The sequence below is a fragment of the Zeus faber genome (genome assembly GCF_960531495.2).
Source record: "Zeus faber genome assembly, chromosome: 21".
Taxonomy (NCBI): domain Eukaryota; kingdom Metazoa; phylum Chordata; class Actinopteri; order Zeiformes; family Zeidae; genus Zeus; species Zeus faber.
In genome coordinates, this window is record NC_137208.1 from 6,335,853 (window position 1) to 6,358,458 (window position 22,606).

General features: G+C 50.0%; 1 protein-coding gene across 1 annotated transcript; it reads left to right on the plus strand.

Annotated features, from left to right (window-relative positions):
- Positions 1-231: 231 nt before the first annotated feature.
- podxl (podocalyxin-like) lies at positions 232-22,260 on the plus strand. Its single transcript, XM_080022053.1, has 8 exons — positions 232-630; positions 14,269-14,994; positions 15,833-16,209; positions 16,670-16,693; positions 18,824-18,953; positions 19,519-19,562; positions 19,685-19,819; positions 20,475-22,260. The coding sequence occupies exons 1-8, from the start codon at positions 591-593 to the stop codon at positions 20,667-20,669; spliced, it is 1,671 nt and encodes a 556-aa protein (XP_079878179.1). The 5' UTR covers positions 232-590; the 3' UTR covers positions 20,670-22,260.
- Positions 22,261-22,606: the final 346 nt, after the last annotated feature.

Consider the following 22,606-nt stretch of genomic DNA (forward strand, 5'->3'; position numbering starts at 1 on the left):
CTTATACTCAGTCAGCGGTCACCGAGTAACACGGGACCAAATGTCGTCTCTGCCGGGGCCACTACTTCGGGGGCCGCGGGGCCGTGCGCGGGCCACCGGGTCCGGGGCCGCGGCTCCTCCCGCTCTGTCCCCACCCCCCCCCCCATGAAACACCGAGCCCAGCCTCCTCCTCCTCCGCCTCCTCCTCCGCCTCCACCTCCTCCGCCTCAGAGTCCCCCGGAGCGTCCAGGGAAGGCAGGAGAGGAGACCCCGGAGGAGACGCAGCCGCAGCCCGGCCAGGCAGAGCAGGGAGGGAGGGCGCACGAAGAGCATTCCAGCCGTTCAAACCCCACGCACCCCCACACCCCCACCCCACAAAAAAGAAACAAACAAACAAACAAACAAACAAACAAACAACAACTACAACCACGACCGCAACTCCCAAGAACACCCGCCCCGCCCCGCCCCACCCCACCCAGCCCCCGCGTCATCCCATTCAAGCGGCGGATCCGGGAGGGCAGGCGTGACGGGGCGCCACCGTCATCTGGGGTTCATAGTTGCAGAGAGAGAAAGGAGAAGGAGGAAGAACCAGGGGATTGTACCGCGAAGACATGACTGGAAACAGAAGGACACCGCTGCTCCTGTCCCTCGGTGAGCGGTCGCCTCCTCGTCTCGCCGCCTTCCCCATATTTGCGTTTGTTGTTGGGCTGTGCGGTGTGTGCTGTGCGGTGTGTGCTGTGCGGTGTGTGCTGTGCGGTGGGTTCTGTTGTTTTTTATTGTCGTGCACAATAGGAGCGGGGATGGATGTTTTTTTGTTGTTTTATTTCATGGCCGGTCAGTCGTTTCGAAGTGAGCGTATCTTCTCGTTCCCTCGGCTCCTCTTGGCCGGTCAGCAACAGGTGCCAACGGCAAGACCCATCCCATAATGCACCGAAAGCCGCAGCGGGACCCAGTTCAGCCAGAGCGGTTTCAACTCATTTGAAATTAAGATTAAAAAAAAAAAAAAAAATTAAAAAAAAAAATCAACTGTCGATATAGATTTAGTTTTTTTTGTTTTTTTTTTAACACACAAAAAGGTTAATTATTACAACCACTTCAAAAAATTGGAAGTCATAAAGTCATGTATAGTAATAATAATAATAATAATATAACTGATGAAATGTTACTTCCTTTTTTATTCTATTGGTTTGTGTTGTACTTTTCTTTACAGTGTAATCGGTTATCTTTCATTGCCTAAATCCTATCTCAAATTTTTTTTTTATACCATTTCTACATATAATAACATATAAAAAAAAAATATATATATATATATAAAAACATATATATTTTATTTATATATATATATATATATATATATAAAATGCGTGACGGGGCGTTATTGATGACAGGCTTACGGGATTTCTTTTTTTATATATTATTTTTGACACAAAATGACTAGTGGGAGTAACTTCAAGTGTTAAAAAATATGAAAAGTAAAATCAAACACAAGCACTCGTCACCACTTTTTCTAATTGCAATAAGATACGGACAGTGGACGTTCATAGAGCGAAATTGAATTAGAACGACACAGCGGGTCCGGGCTCGGCACCGTGGAACATCTGCTGCCCTCTTAACAGTCAGACCCCCCCCCCCCCCCCGCCCCCTCCACACACACACACACACACACACACACACACACACACACACACACACACACACACACACACACACACACACACACACACACACACACACACACACACACACACACACACACACACACACACACGGGCAGCATAATGAAATGCACCCATGACCTTATACCGAGCTGTGGAAAGCGTTGGACTGGATTTGGGTTTAATTCACTGGGTTTGGGGGGTGGGGTGGGGTGGGGCGGGGGGTGTCAAGGCAGTACACACCAAAGGACCATTTCGAGTCCCAAAACTTTCAAGATCTCAAGAGAGAACGTCAAGGGAAGCTCAGGGACGAGGCGAAAGATCTTCCAAAAGGCAGCGCCAGGCGTTCAAAGACTTCCTTTCCCATCCCGGCTCACACGACAGGATTTAAACAGGGGGGTCACGGCGGATCCCACACCTCTTCAGGGTCCAAGGTTCAGGAGGTTTATTCGTCACATACGTACACACACTTCCATACGTACATGCAATGAAATGTCAATGCAACGCAGCCGGTGATTACGTAAGATTTGCTCTAGACTGAACACAATTGCTGCCTGATTTCTACTTGACTAACTAACTGAAACCAACTGATTCCTAAAACGTAATGCAGTCAGTAAATAGAATAATATAAATAAAATAAAATAACTCAAAGTAATACAGAGTGGGGGTACAAAATGGAAATAAAGGGAATGGACTTATGTATATGGGAATCCTCGGGATTCAAGCTCACACTGCCAGAGCCGAAGACCCAAGATTTAAGAATCAAAATAATATCAACCCCCCCCCCCATGACGGTCTTGCAAGAGTCCCAGACTAGTCTCTAGTCTCTACTTTCTAGTCTCTAGTCTTTACTTTCTAGTCTCTAGTCTTTACTTTCTAGTCTCTAGTCTCTACTTTCTAGTCTCTAGTCTCTACTTTCTAGTCTCTAGTCTTTACTTTCTAGTCTCTAGTCTCTACTTTCTAGTCTCTACTTTCTAGTCTCTAGTCTCTACTTTCTAGTCTCTAGTCTTTACTTTCTAGTCTCTAGTCTTTACTTTCTAGTCTCTAGTCTCTACTTTCTAGTCTCTAGTCTTTACTTTCTAGTCTCTAGTCTCTACTTTCTAGTCTCTAGTCTCTACTTTCTAGTCTCTAGTCTCTACTTTCTAGTCTCTAGTCTTTACTTTCTAGTCTCTAGTCTCTACTTTCTAGTCTCTAGTCTTTACTTTCTAGTCTCTACTTTCTAGTCTCTACTTTCTAGTCTCTAGTCTCTACTTTCTAGTCTCTAGTCTCTACTTTCTAGTCTCTAGTCTCTACTTTCTAGTCTCTAGCCTCTAGTCTCTACTGTCTAGTCTCAAGCCTTTAGTTTGTAGTCGCTACTTTCTAGTCTCTAGTCTCTAATCTCTACTTTCTAGTCTCTAGCTTCTAGTTTCTAGTCGCTACTTTCTAGTCTCTAGTCTCTAATCTCTACTTTCCAGTCTCTAGCCTCTAGTCTCAATTCGCTACTTTCTAGTCTCTAGTCGCTACTTTCTAGTCTCTAGCCTCTAGCCTCTAGTTTCTACTTTCTCGTCTCTAGTCTCTAGTCTCTAGTCTCTAGCCTCTACTTTCTAGCCTCTACTTTCTAGTCTCTAGTCGCTACTTTCTAGTCTCTGGTCTCTGGTCCCAAGTCCCTAGTCTCTAGTCTCTAGTCTTTAGTTTTCTAGTCTCTAGTTTCTCGTCTCTAGTTTCTAGTCTCTAGCCTCTAGTCTTTAGTTTCTGGCCTCTAGCCTCTACTTTCTAGTCTCTGGTCTCTAGTCTCTAGTCCCTAGTCCCTAGTCCCTAATCTCTAGTTTCTAGTCTCCAGTCTCCAGTCTCCAGTCTCTAGTCTCTAGTCTCTAGTCTCTAGTCTCCAGTCTCCAGTCTCTAGTTTCTAGTTTCTAGTCTCTAGTCTCTAGTTTCTCGTCTCTAGTTTCTCGTCTCTAGTTTCTCGTCTCTAGTCTCTAGTCTCTAGTTTTTAGTTTCTAGTCTCTAGTCTCTAGTCTTTACTTTCTAGTCTCTAGTCTCTAGTCTCTAGTTTCTAGTCTCTAGTCTCTAGTCCCTAGTCCCTAGTCCCTAATCTCTAGTTTCTAGTCTCTAGTTTCTAGTCTCTAGTTTTTAGTTTCTAGTCTCTAGTCTTTTGTTTGTCGTCTCTTGTTTCTCGTCTCTAGTTTCTCGTCTCTAGTTTCTAGTCTCTAGTTTCTAGTCTCTAGTTTTTAGTTTCTAGTCTCTAGTCTCTAGTTTGTAGTCTCTAGTCTTTAGTTTCTAGTCTCTAGTTTCTAGTCTCTCGTCTCTAGTCCCTAGTCCCTAGTCTTTAGTTTCTAGTCTCTAGTGACTAGACACTAGAAACTTAAGACTAGAAACTAAAGACTAGAGTCTAGTCTTTAGTTTCTAGCCTCTAGTCTCCAGTCTTTAGTTTCTAGCCTCTAGTCTCTAGTCTTTAGTTTCTAGCCTCTAGTCTCTAGTCTCTAGTCTTTAGTTTCTAGTCTCTAGTCTTTAGTTTCTAGCCTCTAGTCTTTAGTTTCTAGCCTCTAGTCTTAATTTCTAGCCTCTAGTCTCTAGTCTCTAGTCTTTAGTTTCTAGTCTCTAGTCTTTAGTTTCTAGTCTCTAGTCTTTAGTTTCTAGCCTCTAGTCTTAATTTCTAGCCTCTAGTCTCTAGTCTCTAGTCTTTAGTTTCTAGCCTCTAGCCTCTACTTTCTAGTCTCTGGTCTCCGGTCTCTAGTTTCTAGACTGGTAGACAGACTAGAAACTCTTGTGATCAGTCCCAGACTAGTAGCAGAGTAGACTAGAAGAGTTTGTGACCGTCTCAGACCCAACAACCTCCTCCCAACGACCTTCAAGATGAAACGTCCTCTTAAGGTAAAAAAAAAAACCCCAAAAAAACGTGTCTGTTGACATAACCCGCCAATAGCACCCCCCCAGACGGTGGGATCCTCTGTGATGGTCGTCCCGCCAGATCCTGCCGCGTGTGTGTGTGTGTGACCTTCTGGGGTGGGAAGGGAAATCAAAAACCCAAAACAAAGTCTTTGAGTGTGTGACGATGTCTTGACGAGGTTGAAAGCCTCCTGGAAAAGTCTTTTGGAAAAGTCATGGGGTGTCCCCCGCCCCCAGAGGAAGCAGACATGACTCGAAGTGAGCATCCGTCTCAATGGAATAACCGTTATGACCTCACACCGCATCAACATTAAGATGCATTTCCATTCATAAATCTGCAGATGGAGGTACGTGCACCAAGATCCAAGATTCAAGATTTTTTATTTGTCACATACACCATGGAGTACTTAACATGTCACCGTACAGAGGTGAAGTGTTTTCGGCGTTAACTACATAGATAAATCATTGTCGGGGTGGGAGGTTAAAGGAAGCAGGGTCCATTATTGGGTTCTTTCCTCTTCCCGATCTGAGGCCGGGGGGTCGTTCCCGGCCCTTTCGTTTCGGGTTTGGGCGGGGTCGGAGGGTCACGGGCGGAGGTCGACCGCCGGATCATTTCCTACCAGATCCAGGCGGACGGAGTCAGCGGGGCGCGCTGCGGTTTCGGCTGCCGACGTGCTCCTCCTGACTCCAGGCAGCGGAGGGTAAATCACTGGAGGAGGTATTGAAGTGGAAATATTAACAAAACATTGGAAATTCCAGGGAAACCGGGGACGATTATTATTATTATTATTATTGTTATTATTATTATTATTATTATTATTATTATTTCTAAAAACCTTCAGGACCCTTTCTTTTTCCAACCGCGGGGAAAAAAAGACGGTAGAACTATGACGGCACCCGTCGCGCGTGTGATCGTCGCGGACTCGCCGTACGCCACCTCAAAACGTAGCCGAACGGTGGAGGTCGGTTTTGGGGACTTTATTTGTGTTCTTATTTTTTATTTTCCAACTCACTGCTCCTCCGCTGGAGACACTGGTGTGATAACGCACTTTGAATAAACCCGTGACTGGACTTCGCGGGAGCGTAGAACAATGGAGCTGGGGTGGGTGGGGGTTGTCAACATCCCCCCTTTCCCAGTAAAAAGGTGTGGTGCCAGACGGCCTTGGGTTTCGCTTTCCTCCTCTGAGCGGCGAGGGGGGAGGAAAGGGGGAGGGGGGGGAGCGACGGCGTCTCGGTTTTGCCGCTTCAACACGACACGCAGTTCAGGCGTTGTCCAAAAAAGTCCCAAAAATCCGCAGAACCCCGTTTTGTAATGTGAAAACCCCACCCCAACCCCGCCCCACCGCAGCTTTTTCCTTGGTGAGGTATTGACGTATGTGGCGCTCGAGGGCGGAGATCACGGTTTAAAGGGTCGGGAGGCGACTCTCCGCAGAGCGAGGACGTTCCCGTATCCCCGACTTCTCTCCGTGCTGCCGACAGGGGGGCCGGGTGGGGCCGGGTGGGGCCGGGTGGTGTCGGGACTCCACTCCGCTCGATCCGATTTTGATTTCGGTCGATGAGATCGCTCTGCGGCACGATTCCCCATCGCTATATGGACGTTTGATATACGCAAGGGGAGCTGCCACCCGCTTTTCAGCGCACCACCCGAAAATAATAATAATGATAATAATGTTGAAACGTTTCGAACTATCCGCGACTATCGGTGTATTTCATTTTAGCACAAGACTGTTGCATAACTTCCAACAACTTATGGACATTCCAATTTTCACATCGATTCAGAAATTCAACCAAATTCAACCTTTCTATTAAAGTAGAAAAAAATTGAAACCATTTAAAAAAATATTTGAATTATTATTATTTTTTTTTTAGCTTAATTAGAAACAATTCAATAAAAAAAATAGAAAAAAATGAAATAAAAAGGTAAACAAGAGAGCGATGGACTATTTGCTTCACAATTCTTGTCACTTTCAACTCATAAAATCAAGAAGTTGTCCGATTACAGTGACATGTCCCTCCCAAAAAAGTTCTGTGAAGTATTCAGGGAGGTCCTGGGGGGCCCCCAGCCGGGACCTCCTACGCGTCCACGGGCCGCGGGTTGAGAGGCTCAGATCTGTGTTCCGCGAAGGCCTCTCCATCGCCGTCCGATGACGCGGAGAAAGGAAGAACGGATCGTTCAACGCTCCGCTGTGACCTCGCACTCCCAAACTCCCCGAAACCAAAAGCTACCCAGAATGCCGAGCAGCGCGGGCAGGTGGCCATTAATCAGGCCTGCGGCTGGTACCACCGCGGACCTTCAACTCTCCAGCACACCCGCACACCGACCCCTCATTCCTTCTCTGCACTCTATCACTGCGTGCACGCGCACGCGCACGCACACACACACACAGAAACATAAACACACACACACACAACTTGTTCTCACTCCCTCTAATGTCACTACACTAATGCACACACACATTTTCTCAAGCACACCCACTCACTCAACAACCCATCTCGCACGCACGCACACACACACACACACACACACACACACACACACACACACACACACACACACACACACACACACACACACACACACACACACACACACACACACACACACACACACACACACACACACACACGCCTCTTCTAGTCCCAACACTACTTTCTCTGCATCATCACTTCATGGCAACTCCCGTCGCTGTTCCACTTGTAAGAAAACATCGCGGTGGTGAATTCATTAGCAAAGAGCAACACAAGCCCGTGTGTGTGTGTGTGTGTGTGTGTGTGTGTGTGTGTGTGTGTGTGTGTGTGTGTAATCAGGGCCTTGCCTAAACAAAGTTCCGCTCCAAATTCTTCCGAGCGATGTTGGCTAATACCCCGCTAATAGCCTGTGGGGTGATAAATCACACCTTTATCTCGGGCGCTGTGTTACAAAACACGCTCGTTTTAAAGTGGTAATCCGTAAGGTAATTGTGTTTTAAAGAAAATCTCGCGTGTCATGCTTTTTTAAGCCGGCAACTTTTTTTAAATTTTTTTTTTATTTTTTAGGAAAACAGCCTTTCACTGTATTGGGGGTACGTATGTACTCTTTTCTCCTTTCCCTTTCCTTCCGTTGCCGGCGGCGAAGGAAGCGACGGCTTGGGAGCGAAGACGAGGGCGATTGCAGATGTTGCATATACACACCCGACGCAGACGACGGATTACCACTTTAATGCTGAGCACACTGAACCCTGTGCCGCTCACCATGCGCGTGCGGGCGGGGGGGGGGGGGGGGGGGGGGACTGGGACTTTGTTTCCATTTTCGAGTGACATTTGGAGCACCCTCCAAAATGGCTGACGCCCTGACTTAGCCCATTTCGGAGCGATCAATATGGAACACAGCCCGGCGGCCTGTTGCTTGACTACGTACCACACACACACACACACACACACACACACACACACACACACACACACACACACACACACACACACACACACACACACACACACACACACACACACACACACACACACACACACACACACACACACAGCTCTAGGTCCAGACCAGTAGAGCTGGTGTTGCAGCTCTAACATTGAACCTCAGCGCCAGCGCTCCTCTTGGATCGGTCCGTGTAAACACTTGTAGCGCCTGGTTACCAAGGACCAAGAATTTGGTCGTTACCGAGGAAAGTGTCTGTGTGAGCATGCAAAACACACAGAGGGTGTGTGTGGGTGTGTGTGTGTGTGTGTGTGTGCGTGCGTGTGGTCATTTCCATTTGACGGTTAGATTTACAGCGTCCGAGACCTCTCTGCTCTCGCCCTTTCTCTCTCTCTCCTTGTTCTCCGCCCTGCCCCTCCCTCCCCCATCCTCCTCTCCTCCCTTTCACTTGTCCGTCTTTTATTATTCCCCCGGAGCCTTTCCAACATTCCCAGCCCCTCCCCTCCCCTCCTCCCCCTTCGTTAGATTGCACCCCGCTCCCCCCTACTCTACTCCCACCCAACCCCATCGCTCCCGAACCCCGGCCCCGGCTGAATTACCCCTCTCAATGTCCCACCATGGCGGGGAGGCGGGGGTCCGGCCGGCCCCTGACAGGCCCCGGCCGCAGCAGGGGGCTGGAGTGCGGGAGCGACCCATCCAGGCAGAGCCGCACGTGGGGGAGAGAGGGGGCTTTGTGTGGGCTGTCACCCAGCTAAGAGGCGGCTTTGTCCGGCCCGGCCTCCAGAGCGACAGCTACATTTATTTATTTACTCTCTTCCCTATTTTTGGCGCGTATGGTGCGTGTTCACGCTCAGGCGCACATCAATTTTAGGGGGTTAGGGACGGTCGGAACTAACAAGCTGGCAGTATAAACCGGCTGGGGAAGTGCACACGCGCACGCATGTGCGCGCACACACACACGCACGCACACGCGCACACACACACACACACACACACACACACACACACACACACACACACACACACACACACACACACACACACACACACACACACACACACACACACACACACACACACACACACACACACACACACACACACACTATTTGGCCTCTTAAAATATCTTGAGTTATTAGGCAGGGAGCTTTAAACTTGTAAACTTGTTTCCCTTTCAGGTGCCTTTCTGTTTCAGTCTGTGTGGGGCCTTGGTCCAGCGGTGGGTGGGGGTGGGTGGGGGTGGGGGTGGGGATGGGGGTAATAGGGATGGGTGGGGGTTAACTACACAGCCGACGGGAAGTCGGGACAATTCAAGGAGTCTCCTGAATGTCACCAAGGCCCCTGAACGCTGAACAGGATTGGGTTCGACGCCCATCTGAAACCAAACAACAGCACCTCCTGCTGAGGGGGGCGGGCGAGCAGAGGAGCCCCCTCCGACCCCGACGCCGGGGCCCTCGGCTCGGCCCAAACGCCGCCGCCATCCGGGGCGCGGGCGGCCTTCAAGGCCCGGGCGCGGCCTCGATGCCAAACTTTGTTTCACTGCGCTCTTTCTTTGTGACTGGAGGCGGTCGGGGCTGTGGGATGGAGGTCGTCTGGGCTGCAGGGAGCGCGGCATCAGGTAGCGGTTAGAATCACCGTGCAGGCACCACGCTGTGTGTTCAGGAAGGAGCGATCTGTTGTTCCTCCAGGAGAGAGGGACAAGGGCGTCAAACTCAACCTCTACTCCACCTCCTCGTCCTCTACTCCACCTCCTCTTCCTCCATCTACCTCCTCTTCCTCTACTCTACCTCCTCCCTCTCTACTCAACATTTACCTCCCTCTACCTCCTCTTCCTCTACTCTACCTCCACCTCCCTCTACCTCCTCTTCCTCTCTCTACCTCTTCTCCCTCTACTAACCTTTATCCCCCTTTACCTCCACGTCTTCCCTTCTACCTCCTCTGCCTCTACTCAACTCTATGCCTACTGTACCCTCTGTTCTCAACCTCCACCCTCCCTCTACTTTGCTGCTCTCTAGTCCACCCTCTCTACCTCTACTCTACATTACGTCTTCTGTCTCTCCTCCACCTCCCTCCATCTGCTGTACACTCTGCCCCCATCGCTCTCCGCTCTACTCCGCCTCTACTCTCTGGCCAATGAGGGCGTCCAACCGTCGTCGTCAGTATCTTGCAAATATGCCTTCTGATTGGTTAAGGTGTTGATTCTGAAGACCTGGCACATACAGTGCATACAATATGCAATGTTGTCGTACAGCGTAGGCTCAGGAAACAGAACAAGAACAAGAACAAGAACAAGAAGAAGAACAAGAGGAGTTTGGGCTGAACCAGGATGGAACCAGTGTTCAGCAACATATCCGAGCATATTAGGTTTTGGTTCAGCCCTGGTGGAGAGGGTTAGTTGGACCTGGTCCTACTCTCTTAAAGCTAACATCAACAAGCACGCACGCACACACGCACACGCGCACACACACACAGCACACGGAGGGCAAGGAAAGCTCTTCCTATTGCAGATCTGAGCCAAAGTGGACAGGAAGATCCAGGGAAAACAAAACAGGTCGGTTCTCACACCCTCTGCCGTCTGACCCCGCGAGGGCTGTACCACGGGACAGAACCACAGAATAACATCCAGACGCCTCTGGACCCAACGGGACCAGATGGAACAACCTGGAGTCATTTTTTTTTATCTTTTATTTGCTGCTATACGTTCCCTTATGCCTTCTCCACCCCCAAGACAGGAAACCATTTTTTTTTTTTTTCCCCAGAACAAACTCCAGTAGAAGTCAGATTTATCTTGATGCTCCAGAGCTGCCAGCAGGCAAAAAAAAACAGAAGAACAAAATATATTTTTTAAATAACCCGTAGAATTTCACAAATCTTGTTTCAGACATTTTGTCCACGAATAAAAGCTTTTTTTTGTTTTGTTTTTTTCCCCCCCCGGACCAACACCAGATTTTACACAAGCGAGTACTGGTCCTCAAATTCATACGATTACATCCCCACGTCGTTTGCACTCTCAGACGGGGAGCCGGTGACGTTTCGCCAGTTTAGGATTCTGCACTTTCATCAGACTCTCACTACTTGTTTCTACGGGCGACGGGCGAGAAGTGACCCGCCGGTTTGTTTTCACCGGCGATAAAGCCGACTTCAAATGGGTTGAAATAACACTTCCTACTCGGGGCCTGAACTGGAACCTCAGAGCGGCTGCGGAAAAGATGACAAACATGAATCCTCTCTCTCCAGAGTAAAAAAACAAAAAACAAAAAACAAAAAAACCCAAAACAGTTTGGCACCACCATTAAGTTATGATGAATTGGATAACAATCATGAATGTGGCCTAAAACAAATATCTGGAACAGAGTAGTACCAGTATGATATTAATACTGTTATGTTGATATCATACTTTTATCATACTTAAAAAAATATATATATATTTTTTTTCTTTACATAAATAACTGACAATTGAACACTTTATTCCTTGAATTACCTTGTGGATACAGATTCAGCCACATTACATGAAGTGATGTCATCACAAATGACTCAGAACTACTATATTTGTAATATTATAATTCATGTACTATTGCACTGTTTGTTAGGCGATTGACATTTAATATTTATCCAACAGTTTGTTAAGTTGCGGGAACAGGCTTAAAAAATAATCAAAAATACTCTTTTCTTTTTTACATTTAATTTATAAGTATTGCAGATTGACATACCTGAATATCTGGAGTAGAAGGAAAAACAGCAGGAAACCAGGAAGGAGGAATTATCCCCGCTGGCCCCTTCCTGGATTTTATCTTTCTATTCCTCCTTTGGGATTAGGTGAAGGCAGTGCAAGGGTATTTGAGACACTACAGGTGGTGTGTGTGTGTGTGTGTGTGTGTGTGCGTGCGTGCGTGCGTGCGTGCGTGCGTGCGTGCGTCTTGGAATGTGTGTGTGAGGTAAAAGCAGCCCTCGGTGCTGATAGCAGCCGGATTGCCGGGTGCCATCGCCGGGTAAAAACACAGATCCATCAGCGACGGCTCGGGGTTGACGGGGTTCAGCCCAGATAGCGTAGCGGGCCTCGTGGTGGGAGCAGTGTGTGTGTGTGTGTGTGTTTGCAGGGAGAGGTTTCATGCCGCAATCAATAGAATGATGAATTGCTAAATTTGGCAATTTGGTCCTCACATGGGAACATAACATATTGTATATGAACGTATTGAACATCGTGTGAACTTGTTTGACGTTTCAGAATCTCAGCGCCACTGACAGCGCTGCAGAGAGAGGCAGGGGGAGAGAGAAGGGGTAGGGGCGAGACAGAGGAGAGAGAGCGACAGGAGGGAGAGAAAGGAGAGGGGCGAGAGAGAGAGAGAGAGGGGGGAGAGGAGAGGGGGAAAAGGGGGAGAGGGGCAAGACGGGGAGGTGGGGAGAGACGGGAGCGAGAGGAGAGGGAGGGAAACCAATTTATGAAATAAGAGCATTTGGATCTTGGCTCATTCATCATTCATGTTTACAAGCAGTAAAAATGTATTCCACGTCATCGTTTGTACAAAGTAATAGTTACCACGTCCTTGCGACTTGTCGGGCTCCGTGTTGAACAGCTCCCCCTTTGTGAGGTGAGCCCTCCACCCTGCGGAAGCCGCAGATCCGAGGACACGTCGGGAACAGCGAACCCCCCTCGTCCCGAATCGGGGGCATCTTGTGCGGGAGCTTCGACAACCTTCCCCTCGGTCGCCACGTGGGGCCGACGCCCGATAACCTTACCCGGCTCACACCGCCGCCGCCGCCGCCGCCGCCGCCGCCTGCCCCGTCGCGCGACGATTCCGTGGTCCAGTTTGAAATGTCTCCACGGGCCGCGGGAGGGGCTCGCAGCCTGTATGCATCAGCTCACTTGATCCATGAATCGGGCTTTGCGTTGTGACAATGACAGTCATGGGAGGCAGGGCTGCCTGGGTATCGCTTGCAATCTCACGACACAATACGCATCGCGATGCAACGATACATATCACGATACCGAGGTGACGGTACGATAAGTATCACAATACAGGGTAACGATATGATTTGTATCGTGATGCAGAGGCAACGATACGATACTTATCACAAATGCAGAGGCAAGGATGCGAAACCTATCACGATACAGAGCCGATGTGATATGTATCATGCTACATCCCAGGACACAGAGGCAACGATATGATACATATCACGATGTGTATCTCAATACAGAGGTAACGATATGATACATATTATGATGTGTATGGCGATACAGAAGCAACAATATGATACATATCACGGTCTGTATGGCGATAGAGAGATAACGATATGATACATATCACGATGTGTATCACGATAGAGAGATAACGATATGATACATATCACGATGTGTATCGCGGTACAGAGGTAACTATATGATACATATCACCATGTGTGTCACGATAGAGAGATAACGATATGATACATATCACGATGTGAATCGCGGTACAGAGGCAGCATTACAACTTGTGTCAGGATATTTCACGATCACGCTGTTTTGTCGAGTAAAGTTAGTTTGTTTTCAAATACAGTGAGTTTGTGCTGGTGTGCGGTGTGTGGCGTTAAGCGGGCTGGTTAGCAGGTGTGCCTGTGTGTGTTTTCGGGACGGAGGGTGGAGTTGGCCGTTGTGGAAGCCATTGTTCTCCGTCCCAGTGCTCCCAGTCCACAGCCAGAGCAGGATTGTTCTCGGTGCGCGGGGACGAGCCGCGGCGGTGGGAGCGGCGCATCCTGTGTTATTGTGCCGAACATCCTGTCCCGCTCACTATAAATAGGGAAACGCAGGGAGACGGATCTATCACGGGACTTTACGGAGGGAAACTGAATAAAATTCTCACGTGATTTGCTTTGTCAGTGATGCACATAACCTCCATTCAAGTAAAAATTTATAATTTGCATATATATTTTGAGGAAAGTACTGTACAAGGATACAACGATATTGGCTTGGAAAAGTACCTTGATGAATTAAATGTATGAACAACGATGACGTGCTCATTCAACGAAAGCTTTATTTGTTGACATAATGCTCTCACCGTTCTAGCACTGTTTGCAAAATTAAATGTAAACAAGGCTGAGTTTGCTGGTACGGGCTGGACGACCTACCAATTTATTAATGTTGTAACTTTATTAGTGATTATTCAAGTTATGCAGAGTTTATGAATACAGACAGCTTTGTTTTCCAAAGAAAAACAAAAGGCCTATTCAGTCCTGTCATGTCGCTATTTCAATGATTTTGCTTCCCTTTCGAAAAAGGCCTGGTTAATATGTTTAGTGGCCCCTGCGGAATGACATCAAATAGCTCCAATTAAATACGTGGCCTTAAACTGTTGGCGATGCTTTGTGCTGCGTTGTCTCCAGGGCTTCTCCTCCACTGTGCGTGTTCCGACCCGGACATCACGACGGCAAAGAAAATGACCAATGCGCCGACCACACTTCCCACCACGACGCCCAAGGTCAAAGAGCCCACCACGACCGGCGGGATCCCTACCGCCGCACCCACGGACAAGCCGACCACTACCATCCTGCCCACCACCCTGGCTCCCACTTCCACACCCACACCCACTCCGTCCACCGTTGCCACCACCGCCGTTGCCACCGCCGCCGTTACCACCGCCGCCGTTGCCACCGCCGCCGTTGCCACCGCCGCCGTTGCCACCGCCGCCGTTGCCACCGCCGCCGTTGCCAACGCCGCCGTTGCCAACGCCGCCGTTGCCAACGCCGCCGTTGCCACCGCCGCTGCCACTGCCGCTGCCACTGCCACTGCCACCACAACACCCACTGTCACGACCGTCGTGGTGGTTGTGGCGCCCGGGACGGCGCCCCTCGTCCCGGCGCCCCTCGTCCCGGCGCCCACCGTCCCGGCCAGCTCGGCCACCGTCAACCCACCGAAGCCCACCCCCGCGGTCCCCCACGCCGGCGGCACTGGCGGAGCTCCGACGCCTTCGCCGCCCGCTCCGACAAACAAGGCCAGCATGGCCGGTGCCAGCCCGACTCTCAGCCCCGTCCACGGTAAAGGCACGCCCGGGGCAACGACGGCATTCTTGACGAAAGCTACCACGGCAGGGAAAACCCCCGGAGCTGCAGGTAAGGGTTGATGCTGCTTGGCTTTCATTTATGGAGGTAGGAAATTGTTGAACCGGAGCAACAAGCGTAGGCGTCTGAACTCGGGACTTCACCGTGAGTCCGACTGTTACTCCATAATACTTCAACTCAGCAGGAGCCTCAGTCACAGCCCATCGGGCGTTATTTTGCAGACAACGACCGGTGAGCTGTGCATTATCCTGCCTGTTACGTGCCCACTAACCAAATGAATACATTGACACGGAATATTGATTTGAAATGATTACGGTGAGCTAACAATGCCAACTTGAAGAGACTCCACGAAGAAAAATTGTTTCACAGCATAACAAAGTCAAGTCGTCTTTTGGCGTTTCTGCGTAGCGCCACAAGGTGGCGACACCGGATGGGGTGTGAGTGAGACGAGGGTGGTGCATCCGACGTGAGTTACGTCACATAACCACATTTATTATTGAGATTGAGTCTCACGTTGCCCGCTGCCCAGTTTTGTGGGGGGCGATATTCAGATAGTTTTATCTGTGACGTAGCTTTGCGTCGCTTTGTGTTGTGCATGCTTTGTGCCGACTTCGGCCAGTAGATGCCGCTGCCGAGTCACGCTTAATATCCGTAATGGCCATTTAATCACATCGTCGAATATTTCAGTTTGCAGCTTAAAATACTTGTTGTTCTACTGCGAAGGCTCTTCCGACTGTGTTTGTGATCGGCAGCCGAACCGACGGTACAAGAGACGGAGTCCGAATCGGCAAAATCCCAGGCGGGGGAACATAGTCAAAGCTGGGTTTTTTTTGGTTAAAGACCAGGAACAGGTAGAACCATCCCATGATCTCCTCTTCTTCCACTCCAGGGGTGACGACCCAGCTGCCGCCGGCAGGAGTCACAACCCCGAAGCGGGACACGCCCGGAGCTGCGCCGGCGGCGGCCACCACCAGGGCCTCCGTCAACCCAACCACACTGGCCCCCGCCGCCGCCGCCACCACCACCACCGTTGCCGCCGCCGCTGCCGCCACCGCTGCCGCCACTGCCACCACCACAAAACCTCCAACCACCACCATCCCCTCCGCCACTACCACCGCCGCCGCCGCCACTCCTGCCGTGCCGAGCGCCGCCGCCGGCGCCACCACCCTGCCGCCGACCAAAACCACAACCCCCCGCGCTCCAACCAGCAGCAGGTCCTTCACCACGAGGGGCAGCGCCGCAGGAGTCCATGCCAAGACCTTTGAGGTGAGATGGAGCCTGGTGTTGCCGATGGACTCTGGAATTCCACTCACGCCTGCTAAAATATTGAAAAAGAAATGCTGTAAAATTCTTGTAGAACCTCCCATCTCTTCAGAAAAAAAACATATTTTGTATAATATATATTGGATATATTATATATGTGTGGTGTGGGGAGGGTATGGTTTAAGCAGCCACAATATGATAATATATATATTTATAGTGACGAAATGACATCATATATATTCATTTGATGTACAGTATGTTTACATGAAAACATACAATATTTTTGCATACAAAACATGAAAATAGCTTTGCTGCAGACCCCCTGCATTTCTTTCAAGCACCCCCAGGGGGCCAAAGACCCCACTCCAGCACCCAGCAACACGAGAGGCTCACCGCTGCTGTTGTCTATTAAATCTACCTGAGATGTGACTTTAACTCCCAAACGTCTCCTTTGTCTCTGCAGTTTCCTCTGAACAGCAAGCATGAGGTAAGACGCGCCTGGGCGGCGGGGGGGGGGCTGCGGGAGCGGCCTCATTTTACGACACGATAAAATGAGGCCGCTGACAGTTTCTACCCAGTGATTCAAAGTAACGATCACAAAACATGACAAACCTACCGACGCCGTACGGCGTACACGCCACTGTTCATTTAGAGGGCGCGGTGAGGGCACACATTTAATCAGAGTTGGGTTGGAAATGACGGATTTAGGGAGGAAAAAAAACGTACGGACAGGGTTTATTTTAAAGTGCTAATGCGTCACATTATTTTGTTAAAAAAAAAAAAAAAAAATTTTAAATCCGATTTTTAGGTCTGATTGGACCTACGTGACCTTTATTGAGCTGGCACCGAATTGGAAACATCCACTCAATGTGTTTTTGAACAGATGCGCTCCTCTGTATGCTACCTCCAGTGCCGGTGGCGGGGTCTGCCGCTAATCGGGCGAGAAGTGAATTTTACCACTAGCGTACGTCACAAACATGCAGAACTGTGCTGCGCATTGTTGTGGCCAAACGACTGGACCGAACGAACCGAGTCGGACGACGTCGTTTTTACCGCCGAGGAGCCAAGTCCCCCCCGCCCCCCAAAAAAATGATAACATAAAAAATAAAATAAAATAAAAAAAAGACTCGAACCCTTCATCGCTCCGCGTCGTCTGTTCCGGCTGGACCTGATGAATCAGACGCGGCCTTGCAATTAAGATCTTGCAACACCAAGGGACGGCCGCGGGGAGTTGCACGTGTGGCCGCGTACCGACCGGTCTGGCATCTTTTTTTTTTTGTCTCTTTTTTTTTTTGTTTGTTTTGGGGCGGCCGCGGTGTCTGCTCCCAGGCGGAGGGACGGAGGGTGTCATCCGCCCTCCGCTGCTTCCCTCCGCCCCGGCAGGAAGGAGGGAAGCGCACGATGGAACAGTTCTCAGCGGAGGAGGAAGAGGAGAAGAGGCCTGGTGGAAACTAAGAGACTGTCCTCCTCCTCTTTCCCACGTCTCTCTCTCCCCTCCCTCTCCCCCCTCCTTTCTCTCTCTCCCTCTCTCCCCTCCTTTCTCTCTTCCCCCTCCTTTCTCTCTCCCCTCCTCCCTGCTCTCCTCCCTCTCTCTGTCCTCCTCCCTCTCCCCTCCTCCCTGCTCTCCTCCCTCTCTCTGTCCTCCTCCCTCTCTCTCCCCTCTCTCTGTCCTCCTCCCTCTCTCTCCCCTCTCTCTGTCCTCCTCCCTCTCTCTCCCCTCCTATCTCTCTCCTCCCTCTCTCTCCCCCCTCCCCCTCTCTCTCCCCTCCTTCTTGCTCTCCTCCCTCTCTCTCCCCTCCTTCTTGCTCTCCTCCCTCTCTCTCCCCTCCTTTCTCTCTCCTCCTGCTCTCTCCCCCCTCTCTCACTCTCCCTCCTCCATCTCCCCTCCTTCTCGCTCTCCCCCCTCTCTCTCCCCTCCTTCTCGCCCCCCACTCCCCCCCCCTCTCTCCCCTCCTTTGACCTGTCAGGGCGACATCACGTCTGATCTCTCCGGCCATTGTTAGACGAGGTGGAGCCGCCTCCTCCTCTGCTCTTCCCCCCTCACGTCTTGTTTACCTTTTCGGCTTCTTTTTTGGCGTTTTTTTTGGGGTCTGTTTGGAGGCCTAAACTGGTGCGTGCGTGATCACATCCTCTCAGGGGAGTGTGCTCCGCTTCTCCTCCGTGAGTCATCGGCATTTGCGCCGTTCAGTCGTCCGGAGGATCCCGAAAAAATATTTGGCCTCCGACGTCTGATAATATGGTCTGAAATGTTTTGGTCCGCGACTGTGCCGAACGGCCGCCTTCCTGACGTTATGGCCGCGGTCGTCCTCCTCCTCCTCCTCCTAAAAAACGAGGACTTGGGTCCTTCTTCATTCTGTTCAAACTCAAGTTCACACCCCCCCTGACCACAGCTCCTTGAAATCTTGCGAAAATTATTATTTATTTTCCACATCATCACGTCGAACAGAAATGTACGAAAAAAAAAACCCCAAAAAACATTATTATTAAATTAATTCCAAAAAAAATAATAATAATTAGCGGACGTACGGGATACGTTGATGCCGTGTCACGTTCCCCGCGCCCGCCCGCGCAGGTCGTGTCGCCATAGTAACCGGACGCTTGTTCCCCCGACCTCCAGAAAGAGGAGAAGGACTTGGCCACGATGTGCAAGCGGCTGATGGGGGAAATAGTGCACGGCGCCTGCACGCTGCGATGGAGGCAGCGCGGGGACCAGCTGGTCTTCGAGGGCGCCGACATCGTCGGGAAAGGTAACCCCCCCCCGCCGTGGAGCCTTACCCAGCATGCACTTTGTTCTCTTCCAAACCGAGGTATTATGGTATGAGTTGGTATTTATAACCCCCTGCAGTTCATCGTACCGTCATACGTCGTCAGATACGCTCATGGGTCATCCAGCCGGTAAGATCAAGTAATCGCGTGGGGGAGCCCCGCCGCCTCCCTCTAAACGGAGCCCAGGCTGCTTCACTCGAACGCTTTTCGAGTTTGTCGACGTGGGCGAGGCCTGTGTCCCCCCCTCAGCGCCGGACGCCACTGAGGCTCGTTGCGGATGAAACTAAAGAAAACATGTCGCTCATCTACGAACGACAAAAAAAAACAAAAAAAAACAAAAAAAAAACCCCCATAAAAACATTTCCGTACTTTTTAAAATTATTTATTTTATTTTTAAACACTGTTGCCGACTCGCAAAGCGGAGAGTGATTCGCGGTTTTCCGCTCCGTCTTCAAAAGTCTGCTTCTGCTCTGAGAACTACTTTTTTGATCGAACCCCCGATTTGACGCATCCGCTCGTTCCTCTCTCCCCCCTCCCCCTCCGCAGTGGACGCTGGCCTTGCAGATCGCTACTACAAGGAGATCCAAAAGGTAAATCGCAGAGTCCCTATGAACCCACAAACCTGCTTCCCCGGCGGCTCCGGCCCCCGGCACGGTTCACCTGAAGTGCCGTTTTAACGAGCCCCCCTCCCTCCCTCCCTCTTGTGCCGCAGGAGAAATCCCAAGCCAACTCGGGAGACAAGACCACCCTGATCGCCATCCTGGCGTCGTGCGGAGCTCTGCTGGTGATGATCATCGGCCTCGCCGTCTACGCCTCGCACCACCGCAAGCCCTACAACGAGAACCAGGTCAGGCGACGCCCCGGGGCAACGCTACCCTGGGCATCCTACCCGCGAAAACGCGACCGCGGTGGGACCCGAGGAAAGGCGGCGGCATCGGCCTCCGCCTGCGGTCCGCTGCGGTTCCAAGCGCAGAGGGAAACAGGCGGCAAGGCGATATGTACTGACTTGTGCTTTTGACGCCTTTGTGCAAAATAAATAGGAAACGGCGGCAAAAGCTCCCGATGGCAACAAAATATAAATCAATAATTTAGATTAACCCCCCAAAAAATGGAGGGGGCGCGATCCCCCCGTCTGGGTGGGGTTTTTTTTTCCGGCTACTTGGTAAATAAATAAATAAATATCCTACACGCAGGTAGATTTGAAATGATTTTATAACAAGTACGACTCGTTTTGGAGCTTGCACAGCGGCGTCACCCGCAGCGCCGACCTGAAACCGGACGTTTTAAGTGCAATATTAAAATGAGATGCGTGTCTCAAGTCTTCCGTTGCAGTTTCCGTGCTGCGCCACCGGGCGGCGCCGCTCGCCGGTGCCGGCGTGGCCGGGCGGAGCGGCGAAACGGCGGGTCGGCAAAACTGACCACTTGGAGCCGCGTTGTTTTCTTTTTTTAACGGAATCCCGGTTCTGAATCAAACTCCCCGCCTTGGCCTTTCTCCTCCGCAGCAACACCTGACGGAGGAGCTGCACACGGTGGAGAACGGCTACCACGACAACCCCACGCTAGAGGTGATGGAGGTGCAGCCGGAGATGCAGGAGAAGAAGATGCCGCTCAACAGCGAGTTCAACGACGCCTGGATCGTGCCCATCGACAACCTGCCCAAGGAGGAGCTCCTGGACGAGGAGGACACCCACCTGTAGGGCGGAGCCGGGGGCCCAACCAGGAAGAAAAAACAAAAACAGACCGAGAGATGGAGATGATGATCGACCAACCACACCCTCCTCCCCCTCCTCCTCCTCTCACTTCTTCCCGAAAAACACCTCCGCTCGTCGTGAGGCGGAGGACGGACTCTCCACCCTCAACATGACATGGATCACACTACCTAGTACTACCTAGTACTACCTAGCACTACCTAGTCTCCCAATCAACGTCCCGTGTGAAAATAGATCGTCAAAGAGAGGTAGAGTACAAGTAGAGTAGTGATAGAGTAGAGATAGAGGAAGAGCAATGATAGAGTAGAGAGAGGTAGAATAGTGAGAGGTAGAGGCAGAGTAGAGGTAGAGTAGTGACAGAGGTAGAGTAGTGATAGAGCAGCGACAGAGTAGAAAAAGCAGCAGAGTAACAACAGCACAACTCCCTCGGCGCCGTGAGAAAGACGCCGAAACCGTCTCGCTCGCGCGAACGCGTGCGCAGCTTGTTTTCCGCGAGGAAGCGAGACAAGACCCTCGCGTGCCCGACAATCTGGACGACCTGGGAGGCTTCTCATTTCCTGAACCATCCCGGCGAGTTGTTTTTATTAATAATACCTAATTCAGGAGGTAGGCCAGAGATCAAACCAAGCGTTGGGCCACGCTGGTAAACTAACGCTAGAACAAAAATAGATGCTAAAAGCGCCGGCACGTCCACGGAGGCCAGCTGGCGTGGAGATTTTAATGCGATGCATTTTGGCGACGTCCCGCCCTTGGACTCACCGTCCATCCGCACAGGTGTGGGAGGAGTCTTGTCTTTCCCAGCGATGGAAGGTCTTCGTCGTCAGATGCAGGGTCTTCCTTTGAACACCCTCCTTTAGGTGCACGCTGTAAATTAGGGGTTCCCAAACTTTGTTTTTATGCCATAAAAAAAAGAAAATATTAATTATTAACTATATATAACTATTTAAATAAATACATAAATAATTAAAAAATAAATACAAATTCAAATAAAACAAAATAAATAAACAAGTAATAATCACAGACCACTATGGGGCCACAAACCCAAGTTTTGGAACCCCTGCTGTAAATAGTCTGTTTTTAATTGATGTTGCGGTGAGGTCTTGGGGGGGGGGGCGTGACATTGTGATGTCACGATAAAATACTTTTTTTTTTTTTTTTTCTCCTTATTTCCACTGCAACAAATGTTAAATAATATATAGTCACCACTGGTCCAAATCATATCAACTGTAATCAATCACCTTGGGCACTCAAATTACAAACCACTTTAAAGTTCATGTAATGTTGACGAGTGTGTGTGTGTGTGTGTGTGTGTGTGTGTGTGTGTGTGTGTGTGTGTGTGTGTGTGTGTGTGTGTACAGTTTTTATTCTACTTGTGAAGTTTTGTTTTGGTTTTTTTCCACCAAAATATGTTACCAGTATTTTATGTATTTATGGTTGGTTTGCTGACAAAGCGTAACCACAGGGGGTCTGACACACTGGAAGCTGTAAATTTGAACGTTGGCCTTGCACTTCTGCTATGGCGGACATCTTTTTTCTTTCTTATACCAGAAAATGTAATAAATAAAGTGTTTTTACCTAACTGCCTCACACTGTCTTGTTTTTTTTGGGGGGTTATTTCACCGATCAACTGGAAGTTATTTCAAAGCCGTTGCTGGCATTTGTATATTATTCTCAAAGCAAATCCGAACATGTGCTGCCGATCCCAGGACGGTCACATTATACCAAAGTCAAATATGGGATCGGTTTGTATCCCGGAGTTTCTGTCTTTTCTTATATTCTTGACAGAGATGAGTCTAAAACATAAACTGACAGGGCTGTCAGCGTCAGTTTATTATTATTGTTGATGGTGTGCTGGGCGGTAGCTTTAGTCCCCCCCGAGAGCCGTGCAAAATCTGGGGGAGACTGGACCAGGGGAGGCCGGCGGG

What these genes read in the sequence shown, in the direction of transcription:
- podxl (XM_080022053.1), top strand. Translation starts at nt 591, where the DNA reads ATGACTGGAAACAGAAGGACACCGCTGCTCCTGTCCCTCG. An exon ending in ACCGCTGCTCCTGTCCCTCG is followed by an intron (nt 631 to 14,268) that starts GTGAGCGGTCGC and finishes CGTTGTCTCCAG; the next exon opens with GGCTTCTCCTCCACTGTGCG. An exon ending in ACTACAAGGAGATCCAAAAG is followed by an intron (nt 19,563 to 19,684) that starts GTAAATCGCAGA and finishes CTTGTGCCGCAG; the next exon opens with GAGAAATCCCAAGCCAACTC.